Here is a 25,490-nt window from a genome sequence, read left to right as displayed (position 1 = left end):
GAATCAACCTGTCCTTTGAAGCTAGACATTGACTTCTCTCTACCTGTGGAAGTCCTAGATGGAATCTTCTCTCAATATAAAACTGTTTCATCTATACCGAAAACCTGTTGTCTAGTGTAGCCACCTTTATTAATTATCTTCACTAGATCTTCTGGATGACTTGCTGCAGCTTCTACATCAGCACTTGCTGCCTCACCTTGCACTCTTTTGTTATGAAAACACTTCTTTCCTTCAACCTCATAAACCTCTGCTAGATTTAAACTTCTCTTCTGCAGCTTCCTCACTCGCTCAGCTGTCATAGAATTGAAGAGAGTTCGGGCCTTGCTCGGGATTAAGCTTTTGCGTAAGGGAACGTGTGGCTGGTTTGATCTTTTATCCAGACCATTAAAGCTTCCTCCATATCAGCAACAGTGCTGTTTTGCTTCCTAATTATTCATGTGTTCACAGGAGCAGCACTTTTCTTTTGCGTTCACAACTTGGCTACCTGTTTGGTGCAACAGGCGTACCACTTACGCTGTCTTGGTTTTCAACATGCCTTCCTCACTACTAATCATTTCCAGGTTTTTGTTTGTTGGTTTTTTAGTTCATTTTAATTGTTTATTTAAATTTAACAGGTTTTGGATTATTTTGGTTTACTTACATTTAAATTTTTAAAAATTGATTAATTAATTAATTACAGATGTCCTTTTCCCCCAATTAACACCCTCCTCCCCACTCCCCACCCATCCCCCTCCATATGTGACCCTTCCTTTCACTTGAACACTCAGAGGCCACTTTAGGGTTAAAAATTGGCCTAATTTCAATATTGTCTCAGGAAACGGAGGCCCTAGAAGAGGGAGAGACATGGGGGACTGGCAGGGCTGGTGGAGCAGTCAGAACACATACATTTATCAATTAAGTTTGCCATCGTATATGGGCATGGTTTGTGGCGCCCCATAACAATTACATCACAAAACACTATAACAAATATAATAATAATGAAAAAGTTTGAGATATTATAAGAATTATAAAATGTGACACAGACACAAAGTGATCGAATGCCAATGAACTTGCTTAACACAGGGTTACCACAGACCTTCAATTTGTAAAAATTGCAGTATCTGCAAAGTGCAATAAAGCAAAGCACAATCAAATGAGGTATGTCTGTATACCCAAAAGAATTAAAAGCAGGGTTTTAAAGAGATGTTTGTACAACCATTTTGAGAGCAGCGTTATTCACAATAGCTAAAATGTGACTAATGAATACATAAGCAAACTGTACAATATATATACTATGAAATACTATTCAGCCTTAAAAATGAAGGTAATTCTGTAACGTTGAATTTAACATGGATGAACCTTGAGGACATTTATGCTCAGTGAAATAAGCCAGCTTCAAAAAGATAAATAGTACATAATTCCACTTATATAAAACTCATAAAGACAGAAAGTAGAATGGTAGCTTCCAGGGCCTGGTTAAAGGTGGGAAAATGCAAGGTTATTGTTTAATGTGTATAAAATTTGAGTTTACAAGATGAAAAGAGTTAGGTAGATGAATGGTGTGATGGTGGCAAAATGTTATAAGTATATATTAAAACCACAGAACTTCACATTTAAAAATGATTACAATAGTAAATTTTATGTTATGTATATTTTACCAAAATTCAAATGTTTTAAAAGAAGAAAACCTGAGTAAACTACAGAATTTTAGTTTAAAAAATTATGTTCACATAAAAACCTGTACACAAATGTTCATAACATTTATTTATAATAGCTTGTAAATAAAAGAATCAGATATCTTTAAGTTGGTGAATTATTAAACAAACTTTAGTACTTACATACAATGGAATACTACTCAGCAACAAAAAAGAACACACTATTATTATATGCAACAACCTGGATGGATCTCAAGGAAATTATTTGCAAAATATAAAATCACAAAAGGTTATATATTCCATAATTCTATTTATGTAATATTCTGCAAATGACAAAATTATAGACACGGAGAACAGATTGGTCATTGCAAAGAGTTAGGATTTGAGGAGAGGGGAAGGGGATGGAGATAATTTCCAGGGCACAGCATGTAAGGATGGTGATGATAAAAGCAGCAGTTAACATTTATTGAATTCTTACATTTGTCCAGTATTTTGCTATGTGTATAATAGGAATTATCTCATTTAATCTTTTAACCATTCTATCATGATATTGTTGTTGGTAATTTATAAATGAGAAAACTGACAATTAGAAACTGTCCAAAGTCCTATGTGTAGCTGATGGATAGGCCAGGATTTGAAAAAGTACCTATGGTCTCCCAACCACAGAACTTGACACATTATAAAGGCTCAATAAATAGAAGCTATTGAAATTATTTCTTGCCCAGCCAGTGTGGCTCAGTAGTTGAGCACTGACCCATGCACCAAGAGGTCGCTGGTTCAATTCCCAGTCACGGCACATGTCCAGGTTGTGGGTCAAATCCCCAGTGAGGGGCATGCAAGAGGCGGCCAATCAATGTTCTCTCATTGATGTTTCTTTTTTTTTCCTATCTTTATTGTTGAATGTATTACAGATATTCCTCCTTTTCCCCCCATTGACCCCCACCTCCCTACTCCTGCCCCCCTCCTGCCTTTTCCCACACTGTTGTTTGTGTCCATTGGTTATGCATATATGCATATAAGTTCTTTGGTTTATTTCTTCCCATCCCCCCCACCCCCTTCCCTTTGAGGTTTGTCAGTCTAGCAACCAATTTGTACTTCTTAATCCCTTCACCTTTTTCACCCATTCCCCCAACCCCCCTCCCATCTGGCAACCAACAAAATGTTCTCTATATGTATGAGAATGTTTCTGTTCTGCTTGTTCATTTTGTTTATAGATTCAATTGTTGTTAGATATGTATTCATTGCCATTTTGTTTGTTCATATTTTTTATCTTTAAGAAGACCCTTCAACATTTCATATAATAATGGTTTGGTGGTGAGGAACTCCTTTTAACTTTTTCTTGTCTGGGAAACTCTTTATATGGCCAGCGATTCTAAATGACAGCTTTGCAAGATAGAGTAATCTTGGGTGTAGGTTCTTGCTTTTCATCACTCTGAATATTTCTTGCCACTCCCTTCTGGCCTGCAAGTTTCTTTTGAGAAATCTGCTGACTGTCTAATGGGAACTCCCTTGGAGGTAACTAACTGCTTTTCTCTTGCTGCTTTCAAGATTCTCTCTTTGTCTTGAACCTTTTGCATTTTGATGATGATGTGTCTTGGTGTGGGCCTCCTGGGGTTCATCTTGCTTGGTCCTCTCTGTGCTTGCTAGACTTGTATGTCTGTTTCCTTCACCAAGTTAGGGAAGTTTTCTGCCATTATTGTTTCAAATAGGTTTTCGATTTCTTGTTCTCTCTCCTCCTTGTGGCACCCCCAGGATGCGAATGTTGGCACGTTTGAAGTTGTCCCAGAGGCTCCTTACACTATCCTCATGTTTTTGGATTCTTTTTTCTTTTTTGCTGTTCTGATTGGGTGTTTTTTGCTTCCTTATATTCCAAACCGATGGTTTGCTTCTTGGCTTTACCTACTCTACTATTGAATCTGTGTAAATTATTCTTTATTTCAGTTATGCCTTCTTCATTACTGACTGGTCCTTTTTTATGCTCTCAGGCCCTCACTAAGTTCGCTGAGGTTATCACTAAGTTCACTGAGCATCCTTATAAGCAGTATTTTGAACTCAGCATCTGTTAGGTTGCTTATCTCCATTTCACTCAGTTCTTTTCCTGGGGTTTTGTTCTGTTCTTTCATTTGGGACCTGTTTCTTTGTCTCCTCATTTTGGCTGCCTCCCTGTGTTTATTTCTATGTATTACTTAACGAGAGGTATGGGGCTATATGAGACCACATGCTGCTTGCTTGAAAGAATTTAGGAAAACCTGAAGCAGGATTCAAGACAGGCCAATCCTATAGAAGCAACTGGCAACAGCTTGAATGGGCCTGAAAGTTGGGTGGGGCAGGGCCTCAGGGAATCACCAGAGCAGGGCAAACAGTGTGAGCCAGGTTGCTGGAGTCCAAGATATGGCAGCTGTCTGCTGCCCCAGGAAAGGGCTCACCAAAGGAACAAAGGCCTCTGACAATACATCTCTCCTGGAGAAAGCCTCCTCTCCAGCCCTCACTCCAATGCCAAACAGCTCAGTTCTTCCCTGTATGTCTCTGGTGCCGCTCGAGCTGCCTCTCCTCCAAGCTTAGTGGGAGTGAGTCCAATAAGTCCGTGCGCGGGCCCTTTAAGAGGAGTTGCCTGGGGCTCCAGCCACCTCAGCCTCCCTGAGCCTCAGTTCCTGCTGGTTTTTCCAGCCAGAAGTTATGGGGACTTCTCTTCCTGGCACTAGAACACTGAGCGGCACCTGGTGTGGGATGGGGACACCTCAGTCCTAAGGGAGGACCTTCCCAGCCGAGGTGTCCCTCCTAATTTTTTATCTGCCATATGTGGGTGTGGGACCAGTCCCATGCACCTCCACCCCTCCTACCTCCACCTTCTTACCAGTCTCGATGTGGCTGCTTCTTTAATTTAATAGTTGTAGGAGTTCCATTCAGCTTGATTTCAGGTGGTTTTGAATGATAATTGTTCTGTAGTTTAGTTGTAATTTTGATGTGGTTGTGGGAGGACATGATACCACATTTACCTACGCCCCCATCTTGACCGGAAGTCCTCATTGATGTTTCTATCTCTCTCTCTCTCTCCCCCTCTAAGATTAATAATGAAAAAAAATTCTAAAAAGTATTTCTCAACTACTAGGTGAGTCTAAATTATGATTAGAAGAAAAGGAAATCATCTTAGAGCCATTTTCTATTTGAAAAAAGTAAAATAAAATAGAAATACAATCACAATAAAGGGGTAGTTGGGCAAAAAGAAATCTTCTGATTGGAAATTAGAGGTAATACATACATAATTTTCCACTGCTAAAGGAAAAAAGACATTTTTTGATCAACCATCTCATGGTCAAAAAGGTAGGAAAAGCAGAAACAGGAACAGAGGTATATCGGTAGCCTACTTCATGGTTTGAGATTCAGAAAGGTATCTACAAATATTTTTATTAAGCCCAAGGAGAATTTGGATGGATGGATGGATAGATAGATAGATAGATAGATAGATATAGATATAGATATCTCCAAGAAAGATTTTGTCTCTGAAACATTTTAATTATCTAAAGAAATTATTTTTAAATCTAAGAAAAAGGAGATAAAGATTAAACAGTGATCAATAACAGTTAAGTTTGAAAACGTGACCATCTTATTCCCAGGTACTTTTAATTTTAAAAACTCTCTCTAGATTTCCGGTCAAGATGGTGGCGTAGGTAAACGCAGAATTGCGTCCTCCCACAACCATATAAAATTACAAGTAACTACAGAACAACCATCATTCAAAACTGCCTGAAATCAAGCTGAATGGAAGTCCTACAACTATGAAATTAAAGAAGAAGCCACACCAAGACTGGTAGGAAGGGCGGAGGTGCAGATGGGCTGGTCCCACACCCACATGTGGTGTATAAAAATCAGGATGATACCTCAGCTATAAAGGTCCTCCCTGAGGAGTAAGGGGTCCCTCTCCCACACCAGGCAACCAGTTCAGGGTTGCAGTGCCAGTAAGAGAAGTTTCTATCACTTCTGGCTGTAAAAACCACCAGGAACTGAGTCTGAGGAAGGCTGAGGCTGCTGAAGCCCCAGGCAGCTCCTCTTAAAGGGCCCACTCACAGACTTACTCAGACTTGCTCCCTCTGAGCTCCGGCGTGGGGGAGGTAGCTCGAAAGGCACCAGAGACATATAGGAAAGAACTAAGTTGTTTGGCTTTGCGACAAGGGCTGGAGGGCTGGAGAGGCAATTTTCTCTTGGACATATGTGCTGTCGGAGGCCTTCGTTCCTTTGGTGAGCCCTACTCTCACAAAGCAGGCAGATGGCAGCCATATCTGGGACTCCAGTAACCTGGCTCACACTATTTGCCCCACCCTGGTGATTTCCTGAGGCCCCGCCCCACCCAACTTTCAGGCCCACCCAAGCTGTTGCTTTACAACCAGTGGCTTTACCATAGGATTGGCCTGTCTTGGATCCTGCTTCAAATTGTTCTTAATTCTCTCAAACAAGCAGCATCTGGTCTCAATGAGCCCCATATCTCTTGTTAAGTGACCCCATGCCTGGCACTGGAAGCAACCAGCCTTGGTTCACAACTTGGCTTTGCCTGGGCACCTCTAAGCCCAGCACAAGAAGCAGCCAATCTGCAGACCACTTGGTAGCTTATGCCTGGTGGCCCCTGGGTAGAACACAGGCAGGGGCTGACCTGGCCCCAGAGTCAGCACACCCAATGGACAGCTTCAGAACACTGTGAAGCACCACCACCCAACCACCTCCGCAAGTGACAAACTCAAGGAATGGACTCAGTGGGTGCCAGAGCCTCCTGAAGTAAGTCTGGCTCTGTGTGATGGTCCCTTATATAGCTGATCATCCAAGGTAGTCAGAGGTCAGTGGATAGTGGACACAGCCAGTCCTTGCAACTGATCAGTCTGAGTAAAACCCTCTCATTGATGTGTCAACAGCAATCAAGACTCAATTACAACAGAAGGGTGTAAAATCCACATGAGGGGTGCACCTCAAGGGCCCAGCTGGGAAACCAGGGAGGCTGTACCACTGGACCCTACAGGAAACCTACTACAATCAGCCACCATAGGAAGCCCAGGAGACATAACAACTCTATTTAATATATCGAAACAAACATCGAGAGGCAGGCAAAATAAGGAGACAAAGAAAGACGTCCCAAATGAAAGAACAGAACAAAACCCCAGGAAAAGAACTAAATGAAATGGAGATATGCAATCTAACAGATGCAGAGTTCAAAACATGGCTTATAAGGATACTCAAAGAACTTAGTGAGAATTTCAATTAACTTAGTGAGGGCCTCAAGAACATAAAAAAGGACCAGTCAGAAGTGAAGGAGGTACACTAACTAAAATAAAGAATAATTTACAGAGATTCAATAGTAGAGTAGGTAAAGCCAAGAAGCAAACTATCGATTTGCAATATAAGGAAGCAAAACACCCAATCAGAACAGCAAAAAAAGAATCCAAAAAAAATTAGGATAGTATAAGGAGCCTCTGGGACAACTTCAAGCAGCCAACATTTGCATCATAAGGGTGCCAGAAGGAGAAGAGAGAGAACAAGAAATTAAAAACTGCCTGGCCGGTTTGGCTCAGCAGTTAGAGCATCGGCCTGCGGTCCAGAGAGACCCAGGTTTGGTTCCTGCTAAGGGCATGTAACTCAATTTCAGTTTGTCCCTGGCCCTGGTTGTGTCAGGCGGGTGGCAGCCACTCGATGTGTCCCTTTCACATCAATGTTTCTCTCTCTCTTCCTCTCTCTCCCTCCCACTCTATCTGAATAAAAAATGAAAAAATGTCCTCGGGTGAGGATAAAAAAAATAAGAGAGGGAGGAAGGGAGGGAGGGAGGGAGGGAGGGAGGGAGGGAAGGAAGGAAGGAAGGAAGGAAGGAAGGAAGGAAGGAAGGAAGGAAGGAAGGAAGGAAGGAAGGAAGGAACTGAAAACCTATTTGAAACAATAATGGCCGAAAACTTCCATAACTTGGTGGAGGAAACAGACATACAAGTCTAGGAAGCACAGAAAGTCCCAAACAAGATGAAACCAAAGAGGCCCACACCAAGACACATCATCATCAAAATGCAAAAGGTTCAAGACAAAGAGAGAATCTTAAAAGCAGCAAGAAAAAAAGCAGTTAGCTTACAAGGGACATAAGACTGTCAGCTGATTTCTCAAAACAAACTTTGCAGGCCAGAAAGGAGTGGCGAGAAATATTCAAAGTGATGAAAAGCAAGAACCTACAACCAAGATTACTCTATCCTGCAAAGCTATCATTTAGAATCTCTGGCCGTATAAAAGAGTTTCCCAGTCAAGAAAATGTTAAAGGAGTTCATCACCACCAAACCAGCATTATATGGAATGTTGAAGGGTCTTTGTGAAGAAAAAGATCAAAAATATGAACAAACAAAATGGCATTAAATCATATCTATCTACAATTGAATCTACAAACAAAATGAACAAGCAGAACAGAAACAGACTCGTAGATAAAGAGAACATTTTGTTGGTTGCCAGATGGGAAGGGATTTGGCGGGATGGGTGAAAAAGGTGAAGGGATTAAGAAGTCAAAATTGGTTGTTAGACTGACAAACTTTAAAGGGAAAGGGGTTGGGTGGGGGGGGGGGGGGTGGAAGAAATAAACCAAAGAACTTATATGCATATATGCATAACCAATGGACACAGACAACAGTGTGGGGAAAGGCAGGAAGAGGACAGGAGCGGGAAGGAGGGGTCAATAGGGGGAAAAGGAGGAATATCTGTAATACATTCAACAATAAAGATAAGTTTAAAAAATAAATAAATAAAAACTATCTTTAATTATACATTTATAAATGTAGTGGTTGATAACTTTAGTTTCTTCTCACGCTTGGCTGCTTTAAGTTTTTAAATAATGATTTAGTAATGTTCTTAATTTATTATTTCTATTAGAAATATGCCTACCTGGATCACAAAGCTATTTATGAGGTACTATCTGGTAATGGCAGGAGGAAATAAACACCTTTTTTAGTTCTGACTTTTCAACAATCACCTTATGTGAAAATAAAAATGCCAAGCACACAAAAACATGTGTTGAATCATCAGAGATTAAAGCACAAGAAAAGGGGCTGAAGACTATGTTCCAGGTACATAATCCATACTTGATAAATGTTTGTTGGTAGAGGGAGGCAGGAAGAAAGGGAAGGAAGAGCAAGAGAGGAATAGGGAATTCCAAAAAGACAGCCACGCACAGAATCCTGAGATGGGAAGGGAAAGCTAAGTAGTTTGGTTAGAACGCAGATTTTGTGCAAGTAAGGCAATACAAGCCTAGAGAGGTGAGGTCAAACACTTACCTCAACCCATTGTGGAATAACCTCTTGTAGTCAACACTTATGATACTGATATTTTCTTTTGTAAGTTCTTCAATGGGGCTTAACCGGCCCACCTGTTGAAAACCAGGAGCTTTCTGTTTGACATAATCCCTGTCAAAACCAGGCAACCAATAAATCTGTAAGAAGAAACAGGAAATCTTTCAGTGGACAATCAGCTGTCTAGGTACAAACAGTCATAGAGAATAGACGGAGCCCTGTTCTAGCACTGGTAATAACCTACAGGGAGCAGAGGGAGGTTCTAGCCCTTGGCTTAATATTGTCTAATAAACTGTTATAATGGGGCTTTCATCAGGGTTGTTCTGCAACTGAGTTTTCTCAGATAACATCATGGGTCAATGGTCCATTATGTACAGATAGCCTCACACCAGCGAAAGGGGATGAGGGGTCAGCAGATGTGGATGAAAGGTGGGAAACATAAACATCTCCTTAGGCTGATGACACTAAATATCACTTTTGAGAGGGTGCATTTCCTTCCAATGGGAAATGCTATTATATTATGACTCATCTGTGCAAATAGTTCCATTGGTATAAAGACACATTTTTCACTCCCAGCACTCTTCCATATTCTCAGAATTTAAGAGATTTGTAATGGTTGACTACCCCAATGCAGAGAGTTGCTTCTGAAAAACATGATGAACAAATCTCTGCTCAAACAGTCATTACACACATTTCTTTTTAACAGAGTGCTGATATTTCATTTGGTTTTGGTTTTTCCCCCACTGAAATCAATAAAAGTGGGTCATTCTTGGGTTGCCATTTGCATAAGAAACTATTTCCAGCCCTGGCTGGGTAGCTCAGTGGGTTAGAGCGTTGTCCCAGTACACCAAGGTTGCTGGTTTGATCTCCAATTATGGCACATACAAAAAGCAACCAATGAAGGCATAAATAAGTGGAACAAAAAAATCAGTGTTTCTCTCTTTCCCATCTTCTCTCTCTCTCTCTCTCAAATCAATTTTAAAAAAATAAAGGAAGAAAGAAAAGAAGGGAGGGAGGAAGGGAGGGAGAGAGAGAGAGTCTCCATTTCTATAGGGAACAAAATTATTTAAGGATGCCAGGGAAGATCTACAAGGGTCAGTCAGATTCAACTTCTATGCTCCAGGGACATGCTACCCACCTCCCAACCTCTACCATAAATACTGAGATAGACATACCAGATGTTGCTCAATATTAGAGTCAAGAATCACACGTACAACACGATGGATAAATGTTTTTCTAAAAGGATGTTTTCCAGGAGGTCTACGAAGATCAAATATCACAATTTCTTTCTCCTTCTGTGCAAGTTCCAATAAATCACTTAGTTTTGGAATCACCTGTTGTCTTGCTTTTTCTTTATCAGCCTCTGATAAGGGTTTCATATTGTGAAATGGTCGGAGCTACAAAAATAAATACAAAAGAGAATGCACTGGCTTCCATTAGAAGCATTTTACAATCCTCCTGCTATGTAGCTCCACATCTAGCCCTACCTATGCATTACTCCATTACCATTGAACCCACAGGCCCTTTGAAATACTGGTCCTGAGATAAGAGTTACCAAGGAGAGACATTAAATGTAATCTCCACAGGTAATTATGGTATTTTGAATGATTTAGTCTACATCGAAGAACCTGTTGTATTTGCACTGAAAGACCTTCATGTTTCAGTCCTGACCTACCTTTTCAGACTTTTTTCTATAACTCAAGGTAATATAATCCCTTTTGCACTAGCTTCCAACATTTGCTCTCACTATTCTAGAAATAGGCTTTGGCTTCAGACTTAATTGGAGTCAATCCCAGCTCTATCACTCATTTGCCTTCTTCACCATACCTGTTAAAGTCCTAACCTCAACCTGCAAAGCCAAGTTCAAATGCTACCTCCTTTGTGAAGCCTTCCTTAACTACTCCTGAGCTGAAGAAACTTTGATGGTGTTACACTCCAATGGCCCATTTTTGGGCCTCTGTAATTATATGTCTCATTCTGCCGTCTATGGTTATTTGTGGCTGTCTTAGACCAGATTCAAATTCTGGCTTCATATGCTTCTTGCTGTGTAATTCGTAGAACCATTTAAATTCTCAATGTCTTCATTACCCAAACTATAAAATGGGGCATGGGAGGGATAATCTATATATGTCTCAAGATTATTTGAAGATTAAATGTGATGAAATATTTACAGGGTCTAAGAGCATGTCTGGTACATAGAAAAGTGCACAATTCACTTAGTTTCCTCACACTCTACTGCTTCAGCTGGAGAGTAACTCCCACACGGCGAGAACTGTCCATTTTCCTTTGAAATACACGGCCTTTCATCCTACACCCCAGTCCATACATATTTTAGTTATATTAAAGGTAATCAATGGCTGCTTTTATCATCCTTTATCAATTGTAGATTATTTGTGGGTAAAGTCAGTATAGCAAGCAGTAGCCACCTCACATTTTCTTAACTCAAATAATTTCTTTCTCTCTGCACAATTTTATCTTCATTTTCATTCTCATCCTTTCTATTTCTTCTCCTTCTCTTCACCTTTTTAAAATGCTGCCCTTTCTCACCTTGCACAATATCCCCATGCTAGACTGGAAGGCAGATCACAGAAGCTGAATTAAACATAGTATAGCCCTGGCCGGTTTGGCTCAGCGGTTAGAGCGTAAGCCTGAGGTCCAGAGAGACCTGGGTTTGGTTCCCGCTAAGGGCACGTACCTCGGTTGCAGTTTGTCCCCGGCCCTGGTTGGGTCATGCAGGTGGCAACCACTCGATGTGTCCCTTTCACATTGATGTTTCTCTCTCTCTCTCTCTCCCTCCCTCCCACTCTATCTGAACAAAATATCAAAAAATGTCCTCAGGTAAGGATAAAAACAAAACAAAAACATAGTATGGATCTGAGTTAAAGTCTATAATGAAGGATTTTCTTCAGTCCCACAAAAATAGAAATATGCTTCAGGATTCAAGATATTGTTAGACTCTATCAGATCTAGACCAACTGATTCATTTAAATGTTAAAAGAACAAGATGGCAAAGGCCAAAACAGGATTTAAATGACTAAGCTGTGCATAACTGTCTATGAATAGGGAAAAGAATAGGAAATGCACTATAGGAAGACACTTATGAAGGCTTTCCTTTAAGAATAAATTCAACGAAAAGGTCAAAATAGCAACAACAGGAGAGTTTAAAACTAGATTCCAGTAAGCTTTAAGTGATATTATGGGGTAGATATAACAGCTGAAGTAAATCAAGTCTCTTTTTTGTATATAAAATAGGGGACTTAATCAGAAAAATAAACTGGAATGAGACAATGCTAATTTAGACTATCTCCAACTTGTGGTTGAACATTTCAAAAGCTCTAGCAAGTAACAATATAGAAATGACAACAACCTTCTAGTTCTCCACATAAAACCTGCTTCCTCAATTAAAAACAATACTAAAATGTCCTCAGTTCTCTATGCCTATGCTTAGAGAAATTACACTAGAAAGGTCATTGGATGATTGAATGCATCATACTGTTTAAGAAAGAGGACAATTATCTAAATCTGCCCAATAGTGCCAATTAAAGGAAACCACTCAACAGATAATTTGAGAAGTATCTGAAAATATAGATGAACAACAATAAAGGTGCCACCACCTTTACTATGAATCCCAATACTATAAAAAATCAGATAGTTCAGAGTAGCACTGAAGTAGTGGGACTTTCTAAGAATCCCAAGTCCTTTCCTTGTCCCAACTCAGAACTGTTATTTTGAGGCTATTATCAGAAACACTCCTTTCTTCTCTCTGGCACTTTCCAAAAACTTCATCATTAGGAATCTACTCTGTAAAAACAACCTCCAGAAACATACTGCAGAGAAATTATTTTTTAGGAGTCACATAAAATTCTACTGTACATAATCAAATTATACTGATAAATATTGATTCAAAAAATAACCAAATAATTGGCCATGGTACCAAAATCCCTGAGGGGAAAAGAAGTAGAATAATTAGAATCAAACCCATAAGAATTCAGATGGACTCTGTTGACACGATTGCCTAAAATCCTTTTAATGCTGAAGTTAAGGAAGATCTAAGCCAACTCTAATAGACTTAGCTCAATAAAGATTAATTGTCCTTTCATTAGTCCAAGCTATACTTCTGCTTTACCTGCTTAAAAAAAAACAAACAAACAAACAAAAAAACTGAGATGATGGAGGATAAAGATTCATCCAATATCTGTGAGCTATTAACTAAAGAGTTTTACCTCATTTTCTAGCACTCATTTTCTATACTTTCTTTAGTCCAATTTCTACTTTCTTTGGTGTCCTAGCTAATGAAGATAGCCAATATTCAGTGCCTTCGCTAGGGAAAAATCAACAATTTACCTGGAAAGTTATGGTTTAGGCATTTACTGAAGGCCCATCCTACTCCTCTCAAGTCAAACCAAGATCTTAAAGATATGCAGCAACCCATCTTGAAGTACTAAGATTGACTCTATAACTCTATTCACAAAGTTTCTAAAGAAAAACTTTAATTCTACAAAATAACAGTTCAAGACTTCCGGTCAAGATGGTGGCGTAGGTAAACACAGTATCGCGTCCTCCCACAACCACATCAAAGTTAGGACTAAACTACAGAACAACCATCATTCAAAACTGCCTGATATCAAGCTGAACGGAAGTCCTACAACTACAAAATTAAAGCATCAGCCACATAAAGACTGGTAGGAGGGGCAGAGGCATGACAGGCAGGTCCCATACCCACGTGTGGCAGAAAAAAATTAGAAGGATACTTTGGCTGGGAAGGTCCTCCCTGAGGACTGAGGGGTCCCCATCCCACACCAGACACCCAGCTCAGGGTTCCAGTGCCAGGAAGAGAAGTCCCCATAACTTCTGGCTGGAAAAACCAGTGGAAACTGAGGCTGAAGGAGGCTGAGACGGCTGGAGCCCCAGGCAGCTCCTCTTAAAGGGCCTGTGCATGACCTTACTCGGACTCACACCCTCCAGGCTCCAGCATGGGGGAGGCAGCTTGAAAGGCACCAGAGACATATGGGGAAGAACTGAGTTGTTTGGCATTGGAGTGAGGGTTGGAGAGGTCTGGACAGATGTGCTATCACAGGCCTTTGTTCCTTTGGTGAGCCCTTCCCTGGGGTGGCAGAGAGACGCCATATCTGGGACTCCAGCAACCTGGCTCACACTGTTTGCCCCATCCTGGTGATTCCCTGAGGTCCTGCCTCACCCAAATTTCAGGCTCACCCAAGCTTTTGCCAGTTGCTTAACCACAGGATTGGCCTATCTTGGATCCTGCTTCAGGTTTTCCTAAATTCTTTCAAACAAGCAGCATGTGGTCTCAGATAGCCCCATACCTCTCGTTAAGTAATACATAGAAATAAACACAGGGAGGCAGCCAAAATGAGGAGACAAAGAAACAGGTCCCAGATAAAAGAACAGAACAAAACTCCAGGAAAAGAACTAAACAAAATGGAGATAAGCAACCTAACAGATGCTGAGTTCAAAACACTGCTTATAAGGATGCTCAATGAACTTAGTGAGGGCCTCAAGAACATAAAAAAGGACCAGTCAGAAATGAAGGATGTACAGTCAGAAATGAAGGAGGAACTAACTGAAATAAAGAATAATTTACACAGATTCAATAGTAGAGTATGTAAAGCCAAGAAGCAAACCATCGATTTGGAATATAAGGAAGCAAAAACGCCCAATCAGAACAGCAAAAAGAAAAAATAATCCAAAAAAATGAGGATAGTGTAAGGAGCCTCTGGGACAACTTCAAGCGTACCAACATTTGCATCTTGGGGGTCCCACAAGGAGAAGAGAGAGAACAAGAAATCGAAAACCTATTTGAAGCAATAATGGCAGAAAACTTCCCTAACTTGGTGAAGGAAACAGACATACAAGTCCAGGAAGCACAGAGAGGACCAAGCAAGATAAACCCCAAGAGGCCCACACCAAGACACATCATCATCAAAATGCAAAAGGTTCAAGACAAAGAGAGAATCTTGAAAGCAGCAAGAGAAAAGCAGTTAGTTACCTCCAAGGGAGTTCCCATTAGACAGTCAGCAGATTTCTCAAAAGAAACTTGCAGGCTAGAAGGGAGTGGCAAGAAATATTCAAAGTGATGAAAAGCAAGAACCTACACCCAAGATTACTCTATCTTGCAAAGCTGTCATTTAGAATCGCTGGCCATATAAAGAGTTTCCCAGACAAGGAAAAGCTAAAGGAGTTCATCACCACCAAACCATTATTATATGAAATGTTGAAGGGTCTTCTTAAAGATAAAAAATATGAACAAACAAAATGGCAATGAATACATATCTATCAACAATTGAATCTACAAACAAAATGAACTAGCAGAACAGAAGCATTCTCATAAATACAAAGAACATTTTGTTGGTTGCCAGATGGGAGGGGAGGTTGGGGGAATGGTTGAAGGGATTAAGAAGTACAAATTGGTTATTAGACCCACAAACCTCAAAAGGACGGGGTGGGGGGGGGTGGGGGGTGGGAGGGGATAGACCAAATAACTTATATGTATGTGTGCATAACCAATGGACACAGACAGCAGTGTGGGGAAAAGCAGGAGGGAGTCGGGAGTGGGGAGGAGGGGGCCAATAGGGGAAAAATGAGGAACATTTGTAATACATTCAACAATAAAGATAAATTAAAAAACAAAACAAAATAACAGTTCATTATCCAGGGTTCAGCAAACTTATTCTGTGAAAGACTACATACTAAATATTTTTGACTTTATGAGACAGTCAGTCTCTCTCACAACTATTCAACTCTGCTATTATGCTGGAAAAACAGCCATAGATAATTCGTAAGTGACTAAGAATGGCTATGTTCCAATAAACTTTATTTATGGACACTGAAATTTGAGTTACAGAGCAGAAGGGAGAGAGAGAGAAAAACATCAATGTGAGAGAGACACATTGACTAGTTGCCACCTGCACAACCCCAACTGGGGCCAGGGACAAACTGCAACCAAGGTACGTGCCCTTGGCGGGAATCAAACCTGGGACTCTTTGGTCTGCAGGCCGACGCTTTAACTGCTAAGCCAAATTGGCCAGGGCAAGTTTCATATATTTTTTACATATCATGAACATTAATCTTTTCACTTTTTCCCACCATTTAAAGATGTAAAAACCATTCTCAGCTCACAGGCTGTACAAACACAGCCAGTCAGCTAGATTTGAACATCAGGCTATAGTTTGCCAACCCCTGATCTAGGCCATGCTATACGTATCAGCTAAGGACATAATCTAATGCGAGATAACAAAATATCCAAAATTATTCAAAGCCAACCACTAAAGACAATTAAGGTGATTTCTGGGATTGATTAGATGTTGTAAAAAATAGACAGGCCTCTGTGATTTGACTTATACAACTCGGAAACACTTTCACAAAACACAGAAACCAAAGACCTTCAGTGACCTCAAAATATTTCTTCAACAATCATCTTTGCTGATCTTCCAGGTCATCAGAAACCTTTCTTTTTGAAAGTACACAAAAGGGGAGGCCATGGTCTAAGGGTATTAATTCAACAACTTGGCACATATCAAAGACACATTGCTTATTACTGTCTATTCCCTGATCGAGCAGCAAGGCTTTTAATCTTTTCCTCAGAAAAAAAATGCAGTCTTGGCTAAATTAGTCTAAGAATCTTCAAATCCTATTGTAGGTTCACGTTCTTATTTTATGGTACTACATTTAATGCAATCTCTATTGTTAACTGAAAATACCCAATATTTTTATGTTAGTTGATTAATTACCATACAGCTACATTCTCTTTCTCATATGACCCTTCACCAATGTAACATTCAATACAGTAACTATATTACCCTTACCAGTGAAGGAAACTGTCACGATTTATGTAGTTTGATAACTCTCCATGCCTGGAACAGTTCTTTTGGGCACTCCTATATAAAATCTTGATTTAATATTGTTTCTTGACAGGTTTTATTTTCAAAATAAAAATAAATAATAATAGGTTGATAATGCAATAATTTTTCTAGATTTTCTTATAGAATCGTGAATCTATTACCAGATATGAAATTGGCTCAAGCAGCCAAAATATTGCCCTCCCTAGGGGATATGAGATTGCTAAAAATAAAAGGGTAACTATATATACTGATTGCTTGTTTGATTTTGAAGTAGTTCACAACTTTAAGATGCTATGGAGGGGAAAAAAAAAGATTTTAACCTCTTTAGTTATCTGTATTAAAAATAAATAATAAATACACAAATTACTGATGCCTTGAAGCTTCCCAAATAAATTGTGGTCCTAAAGGTAGAGGTCCACAGTGAAAAAGACATGAGAGGAAATGCTTGAGCAGATCATCATGCTGAATAACATGCTCGACTAAAGTTCTTAGGGAAGGGCCTCGTATAGAGAAGAAAGACAAATCTATGGAGTTCAAGAATTGTACCATTTAATGCACCAAATGTGGTCCCCAATTTTGAAAAGAAGCACTAGAACTAATTAGGTTGTCAGATTCATGATGGCCACCTGGTAGCACCAATTAAGCTCAAATAGATACTTGACGTAATTTATCACAGAAGGGATAAATTGATTGCAGTATTAAACAAATCCTCCATGACATAATTTATCACAGAAGGGATAAATTGATTGCAGTATTAAACAAACACTGATGGGGCAACTTTTCTAAGATATCAGAAAATGTGACCAGATTTCCTTCATCTATAACCAACATAATCCTGAAAAAAACTGTAAAAGTGAGACATGGAATGGAACCTTGCCCATAGGGACCTCTCAAAACAGATTTTGTGCAGTTTCTTCCCTCTGTGGGTAATAAATTTGTACTAGTAATTGTGTGTTTATTTTATGGGCAGGCTAAAGCATTTCCCCATTAAATAGTAAATGCAACTTAAAATGGCTTTAAAATATTATTATATATTTGTGTTCTCTACTTAAGCTATTCTAACTTACTATACTGTGGTAGGGGAAAACATTTACCTACATTATTTATTTTAAATTGTGCAAAACTTTGCTCCTTATTAAAATATCTCCTGTCCTTATATACATCATAATCTTGAAAAGTGGGAAGAATATATGAAATGTGAAAACTGAAATGAGCCAAACTATAAAATACCCTTAAAATTTCATGCCCCCAAGGATTGCCCTTTTTCTCTAATGTTTTGTGTTCTTTCCCATCAGTAAGTCTTAAATTACCTCCCTATCAACTAGTCACTTATAGCCCCATGTTTTGGGAATATCTCCACCCAAACTTCATATCACTCATTAAAAAAATTAGCTAAAGATTACAAAGGATTAGCCAAGATATCTCAGTCCTGTTATTAACAAAAACAGGCTGGAAAATACCTCGTAGAAAGACTGCCCTTGAACATCACTGCAAAAGACCGTATCAGATAGTCTAAACTCCAGTAGAGCAGTTAAAGTAGAAGGAATTGATCCTTGGGTACATATTTCCCAACTAAAGTGACATCACCCATCTATAAGAATTGAAAAGGTACAATCAAAACCCTAGGTTCTCCAGAGAACCACTAGGAGTCAACAGCTAACCCAAGGTCCTTATAACTAGCAAACAACTACATGAAGTAGAACAGCTGTCATCAGAAAGCAACAGGAACAGATTGACAAATCTCAGAGGGAAGTGGGGAGGTAGGGGCAGGAAAAGATTAACCAAAGACTTTTACATGCATAACCGATGAACACAGACAATCGTGTGGTGAAGGCCTGGGCAGGGAGAGGGGTGGAGGGGGTCAATGGGAGGGTAGTGGGGGAGACATCTGTAATACTTTCAACAATAAAGATATGTTTTTTTAAAGCACAATAGGAAAAAATTCTGATAAATCCCAAACTTACCTTTGAATGCTTTTGTTCTTTATCTTGTAGTCATACTTTTGTTTTCATTGACTTCAGATTATACACTGCTGATTTAGCTGATCATGTTCCTCTTACTTAAAACAATCATTTGCCCAACTCTAGGATATTCTAGACAACCATCACTGTAACTATAACTCAGCTCTACCAAACTTTTACTAGTGTAGACAACTTGAAAATATGCTGGGCGATCAACTCCACTTTGGGTTTCAGAGAGACCCAAAACACTAATTCGAAGCATATATGTACCCCTATGTTCATAGCAGAATTATTTACAATAGCCAAGCTATGGAAGCAACCCAAGTGCCTATCAATACACAAGCAGATAAAAAAAGCTGTAGGTATATTACCCCCATTTTTATAGCAGCACTATTTACAATAGCTAAGATCTGGAAAAAGCCCAAGTGTCCATCAGTAGACGAATGGATAAAAAAGTTGTGGTACATATACACAATGGAGTACTATGCAGCTGTAAGAAAGAAAAATCTCTTATCTTTTGAGACGACATGGAGGGACCTGGAAAGTATTATCTTCAGTGAAACAAGCCAAGCAGAGAAAGACAAATATCACATGATCTCACTTATTTGTGGAATATAATGAACGTAACAGTCTGAGGAATGGATAGACCCAGAGACATGAAAGTAGGGTACAGACTGACAACCCTCAGAAGAGGGGGTAGTGGGGGGAGGGAAGAGATAAACCACAGAACTTATATGCATGTACACATAACCAATGGACATGGACAACAAAGCTGGGGATAGGGAGGAGGGTGTCAATGGGGAATAAAAGGAGAAACATCTGTAACAAAAATAAAATAATAAAAAATAAAATGAAATGAAAAAAAAGCTGTGGTACATATGTATAATGGAATATTACTTGGTCATAAAAAATAATGAAATATTACTATTTGTGACAGCATGGATGGACCTAGAGGATATTATGCTAAGTAAAATAAGTCAGTCAGAGAATACTATATGATTTCACTTATATGGGAAATCTAAAGAACAAAATACACAAACAAACAAAATTGAAACAGACTCATAGATACAGTGAACAACTGATGGTAGCCAGTGGGGAGGGGGGACTGAGTGAAAGAGGTAAAGAAGAAAGAAGTACAGAGTGGTAGTTATAAAATAATAAGGGGATATAAAGTATAGCACAGAGAATATAGTCAATAATATTATCATAACTATGTAAGGTGCCAGGTGGGTACTAGAAATATCAGGGAGAACACTTTGTAAAGTATATGATCATCTAACCCCCATGTGTACACCTGAAACTAATACAAAATAATACTGAATGTAAACTTTAAATAAAAAATAAAATTTTGCCCTGGCCAGTTTGGCTCAGTGGTTGGAGCGTTGGCCTGCAGACCAGAGAGTCCTAGGTTCAGTTCCCGCTAGGGGCACGCACCCGAAAAAAAAAAAAAGGAAAAGAAAATACGCTGAACATACCATCTCTTGCTAGCTTCTAGCAAATTTGAAATTAATGGGTCTAAAGTGAATTTGATTAAAAAATAAATAAGTATTCTAATCAACAGCCTTAACAGATGTTAGACTGCTATCAATTGATATAGATGGATGGATGGATGGATGGATGGATGGATGGATGGATGGATGGATAAATGGACAGACACATGGACAGACAGACAGACAGTGGAGGAGTGCCATAATTATAATTAAAGATTGTGACTCAACTTGATTATATAAATCAGTCTAATTCCCAATCATATTTCTTTGTACATGTTACACTTGCTATTATAGCATTATGGTATATAAATTCCTAAAAAGACTCAAAAATTGAAAACCATGAGTTATTCCTATGAATAGAACAAAAGTTCAAACTGTTTAGGTATAGAAATAACTGAGGAGAATATAAAGATGTGTTGTACTGACTGTATTAGTTTCCAACAGCTGCTATAATAAATTACTGAAAACTTGGTGAGTTATAGAACAGAAATTAGCAACCTGAAATCGACTCTAGTTTAGCATTTATCACACTGTAGTGTAATTGACTTTTTCATATGCTAGCCAGTGAACTCCTTTAAGGCTGGGTGTTGTTTCTTCATCATCGTATTCCTTGTATCTAGTACCCAATAGGTACTCAATAAATATTTTTTAAATCTATGATTGTAAACTACTCAAAATGCCCAGTAAAATGTAATATACATGGTAGGCACACTGTAAAAGTTTATGAATTGCTTGGATAAAAAGGAATTAAATGGCCCTGGCTGGTTTGGCTCAGCAGTTGGGGCGTTGACCTGCAGTCTAGAGAGACCCGGGTTTAGTTCCCGCTAAGGCACGTACCTTGGTTGCAGTTTGTCCCCAGCCCTCCTGGTTGGGGTTGTGTGGGTGGCAGCCACTCGATGTGTCCCATTCACGTCAATGTTTCTCTCTCTCTCTCTCTCTCTCTCTCTCTCTCTCTCTCTCTCTCTCTCTTTCTTCCTCTCTCTCCCTCCTACTCAATCTGAACAAAAAATGGAAAAATGTCCTCGGGTGAGGATAAAAAAGAAAAAGGAATTAAATGGCAGTAGTAAAATCAAAAGTTTGTCTTCAGAATTTCCATAGACTATAGAAATCAGTAATTAAACTGACTGCATTACTGGAATAGCCCTTCTGCCAGTGCTATAATCCTGCTACCAAATTGGAATGAAATTATGTGAATGCTTGACTATCTTCATCAAAAGCCTTTATCTCCAGAAGCAGCACATGACTTTGTACAGAAAATAGAATCAATGCAGGATTGTTGAGGTAGAGAATATGTCTTACCTGTGGTTGTACAAACCATTTGCCAGCATTCAGAGTTGACAGAAAATCCCAATAGTACATGGAACCTGGTACAATAGAATCATTTAGTATGACCTCCTTGATATTGGTTGTTCTTCTCAGGTCATAGTCATGCATGAGAAAAGGCACTCCATCAAAACTGCAGGCCAAGGGAAAAAAGATAGGAAGGGGTAGATAGGTTGAACCCAGCCACCTTGGCAGACAGTGTTCTCAAAAAGCCCATCAAAGGTCACAAGTCTTTGTAATAATAAAGTGAATGCTAAGTGAAAATAATAAAGTGAATGCTAAGGGAAATAAGTCAGTCAGAGAAAAATAAATACCATATGATTTCACTTATATGTGGAATCTAAAGACCAAAATAAACAAACAAACAACATTGAAACAGACTCATAGAAACAGTGAACATCTGATGGTGGCCAGAGGGGAGGGGGTTTTCTCTTATGTTTTGTGTTATTTCCCATCAGAAAGTCCTAGATTACCTCCCTCTCAACTAGTCACCTGTAGCCCCCTGTTTTGGAAACATCTCCACCTAAACTTCCTATCAGTCATTTAAAAAATTAGCTAAATATTACAAATGATTAGCCAGGGCAAATACTTTAAAACAACTGTCTTAAAGACACTCAAGTAAAGAAAGATGTGGATAAAATCAAGAAAAAAATGTGAACAAAATTGAAATATTAATAAAGAGATATAAAATACAAAAAAGAAATTCTGGAACTAAAATGTACAATAATTGAAATTAAAAAACTTACTAGAGGAATTGAAAGGCAGATTTAAGCAGGCAGAAGAAAGAATCAATGAACTTGAAGAGAGAACAATATACATTATTGAGTCTGAGACAAGATTGCACAAGGTAAACAGAGTCTTAAGGATACCACGACACCAAACTCACTACAAGAAAATAAAACTACAGACTAATATGCCTTATTAAATTGATGCAAAAATCCTCAACAAAATACTAACAAACAGAATTCAGCATTGTATTAAAAGGATTATACACCATGACCAAGTGGGATTTATACCTGAAGTAAAAAGATGGTTCGACATACCAAAATCCATTAATTTAACACACTACATTAACACCATGAAGGGGAAAGAAATCATATGATTATCTAAATTGATGCAGAAAAGTATCTGACAAAATTCAACACTCTTTCATGATTAAAAAAAACACACACACAAAACCTCACAAACTCATAAGAAAACTACCCCAACATAATAAAAGATATTTATGAAAAATCCACAGTGAACATCATATTCAGTAGTAAAAGGTTAAAAGCTTTTCTCCTAATATTAGGAACAAGGCAAGAATATCTGCTTTTGCCACTTCTGTTCATAGTGGTAGAAGATCTAGTCAGAGCAATTAGGCAACATAGAGAAATAAGAGGCATCTAAACTGTGAACCTAAAGGGTATTATGCTAGGTGAAATATGCCAGTCAGAGAAAGACAAATAACATGATTTCCCTTATGTTGAATCTAATGAACAATATAAACAAACAAACAAAAAAGAAACAGATTCATAGATACAAAGAACAGACTGACAGCTGTGTGGAGGCATGGAGGGAATGGGTGAAAAGGGTGAAGGGATTAAGCAGTACAAATTTGTAGTTGTAGAATAGCCACAGAGATGTAGATTGAAACATGGAGAATATAGTCAATAATACAAGGTATGGGGCCAGGTGGGTGCTTGGGACAGCAGGAGGACTAGAATGCATGGTTTTCTGGCCACTTTGCTGTACATCTGAAACTGGTGTGGAATTATACTGAATGTAAACTGTGGTTGAAAAATTAAAAAAAAAAAAAAAAGGCATCCATACTGGAATGGAAAAAATTACCTCTGTTTTCAGATGACATGGTCTTTCTTATATGTAGAAAACTCTAAAAATTCCCATTAAAAAACAAAATACAGAATAAATGAATTCAGCAAAGTTGCAAGATACAAAGTCTACATACAAAAATCAGTTACATTTCTATACACTAACAATGAACAATTTGAAAAAGAAATTACAAAGACAAGTCCATTTACAATCGCATCTAAAAAAATAAATAAAAATAAAGTACTTAGAAAATACCTTAACCAAATTGGTGAAAGACTTACAAAATAAAAACTAGAAAACATGGCTGAAAGAAATTAAAGAAAACATAAATAAATGGATACATAAAAACTCCTAGATCTCCCCCTGGCTGGTTTGGCTCAGCATTTAGAGTGTCAGCCCACCAGAGAGACCCAGGTTCAGTTCCCACTAAGGGCACATACCTCAGTTGCAGTTTGTCGCCAGCCCTGGCTGGTGTCAAGTGAGTGGCAACCAGTCGATGTCTCTCTCTCACATTAATGTTTCTTTCTTTCTCTCTTCCTCCCTCTCTCCTTCTGCTCTATCTGAAGATAAATGCAAAATATATATATATATCTTAGGGTGAGAATAAAATAAAACAAAAACAAAAAAAACTCCCTATATCTCAACAACAAAATCAAAAACAACAAAAAATAAACAACAACAAAAAAAACCCTGATTCTAAATTGGGCAAAGGGCTTGAATAGACATTTCTCAAAAACAGAATCATGAATGGCTAACAAGCATATGAAAATATGTTCAACATTAGTGATCACCACGGAAATGCAAATCAAAACTATAATGAGATACTGCCTCACACCGAGTACGATGGCTACTATAAAAAAAAAAAAAAAAAAAAAGAAAGCAATGTGTTGGCAAGAATGTGGAGGAATTGGAATCCTTGTGCACTGTTGATGGGAACATAAGATGGTACAGAAATTATGGAATATAAAATTATTATGTTATATTATATTACATTATATTATATATTTATATATTATAATTTATATCAATAAATTAAAAATAGAACTACCATATGACCCAGCAATCCCACTTATGGATATATAACCAAAGAATTAAAAGCAGAGTCTCAAAGAGATATTTATATAACCACATTCATAATGTTGTTCATTGCAGCTAAAATGCAAAAGCAACACAAGTGTCCACCAATTGATAAATAGAATAGCAAAATAGAATATTATTCATTCTTTTTAAGGTGGAAATTCTACAATATGCTACTTTGAGGAGTTTATGCTAAGTGACCCAAACCAGTCAGAAAAAAACAAATACAATATGCTTACATTTATATGAGTACCTAAAGTAGTAAAAATTATATATAAAGAAAGTAGAATGGGTTGCCAGAGGCTGAGGGGAGGGAATGGGAAGCTATTATTTAAAGGATATAGAGTTTCAGTTTTACAAGATGAAAAGAGCTATGGAGAATGATAAAGTTTGCACATGATAAATATATATAATACCACTGAACTATAGATATAAAATTATTAACACGGTAAATTTTATGTTTTGTATTTTACCACAATTAAAAAAAAAAATACCACCACAAAATATACACTTGAAATAGCAACCCAGATGACATAATGGTTTTCTTGGTGAATAAGTGCATTTCAAAGTGGAAAGATAAAGAATTGAATATATGTTTAAAATAATTATACCTATGTTATTAATATTTATGCTTAAGAAATCTGACCAAGGTCAGGGATCAAAACTGCAACCAACATATGTGCCCTTGACTGAGAATCAAACCCTCAACTCTGGTCCACAGGCCAACACTCTAACCACTGAGCAAAACCAGCTGGGTCCAAGCTGACATTTTTAATCATTCATTTTCTCTAAAGTTTGGTTCTTCTTTATTCTTTCTGTTTCTTTGTTAAGTATTTCTAATTTTTTTCATTTGTTTTATGGGTATTCATAATTGTTTGTTGAAGAGAGTTTACGATAGCTGCTTGAAATTCTTAGATAATTCCAATATTTGTTTACTTGGTATTAACATCTCTTGATTGCCTTTTCTCATTACATTGAGATTTTCGTAGGTTTGGTATGATGAAAATTTTGTATTGTATCATGGAGAATTAGAATATTA

At 38.3% G+C, this 25,490-nt stretch overlaps 1 protein-coding gene across 1 annotated transcript in view; it reads right to left on the bottom strand.

Moving 5' to 3' along the window:
• LOC118628537 (glycerophosphodiester phosphodiesterase domain-containing protein 4-like) overlaps positions 1-25,490 on the bottom strand; it is a 94,541-nt gene that overhangs the window by 22,253 nt on the left and 46,798 nt on the right. Inside the window, 3 exon segments of the mRNA XM_036259523.1 lie at positions 8,915-9,069; positions 10,105-10,326; positions 21,539-21,695. Coding sequence (XP_036115416.1) covers positions 8,915-9,069; positions 10,105-10,326; positions 21,539-21,695 — 534 coding nt within the window.

The sequence above is a fragment of the Molossus molossus genome, unplaced genomic scaffold (assembly GCF_014108415.1).
Source record: "Molossus molossus isolate mMolMol1 unplaced genomic scaffold, mMolMol1.p scaffold_m16_p_13, whole genome shotgun sequence".
Taxonomy (NCBI): domain Eukaryota; kingdom Metazoa; phylum Chordata; class Mammalia; order Chiroptera; family Molossidae; genus Molossus; species Molossus molossus.
The sequence above is the reverse complement of the archived record's forward strand: the minus strand, read 5'-3'. Positions and strand labels throughout refer to the sequence as shown.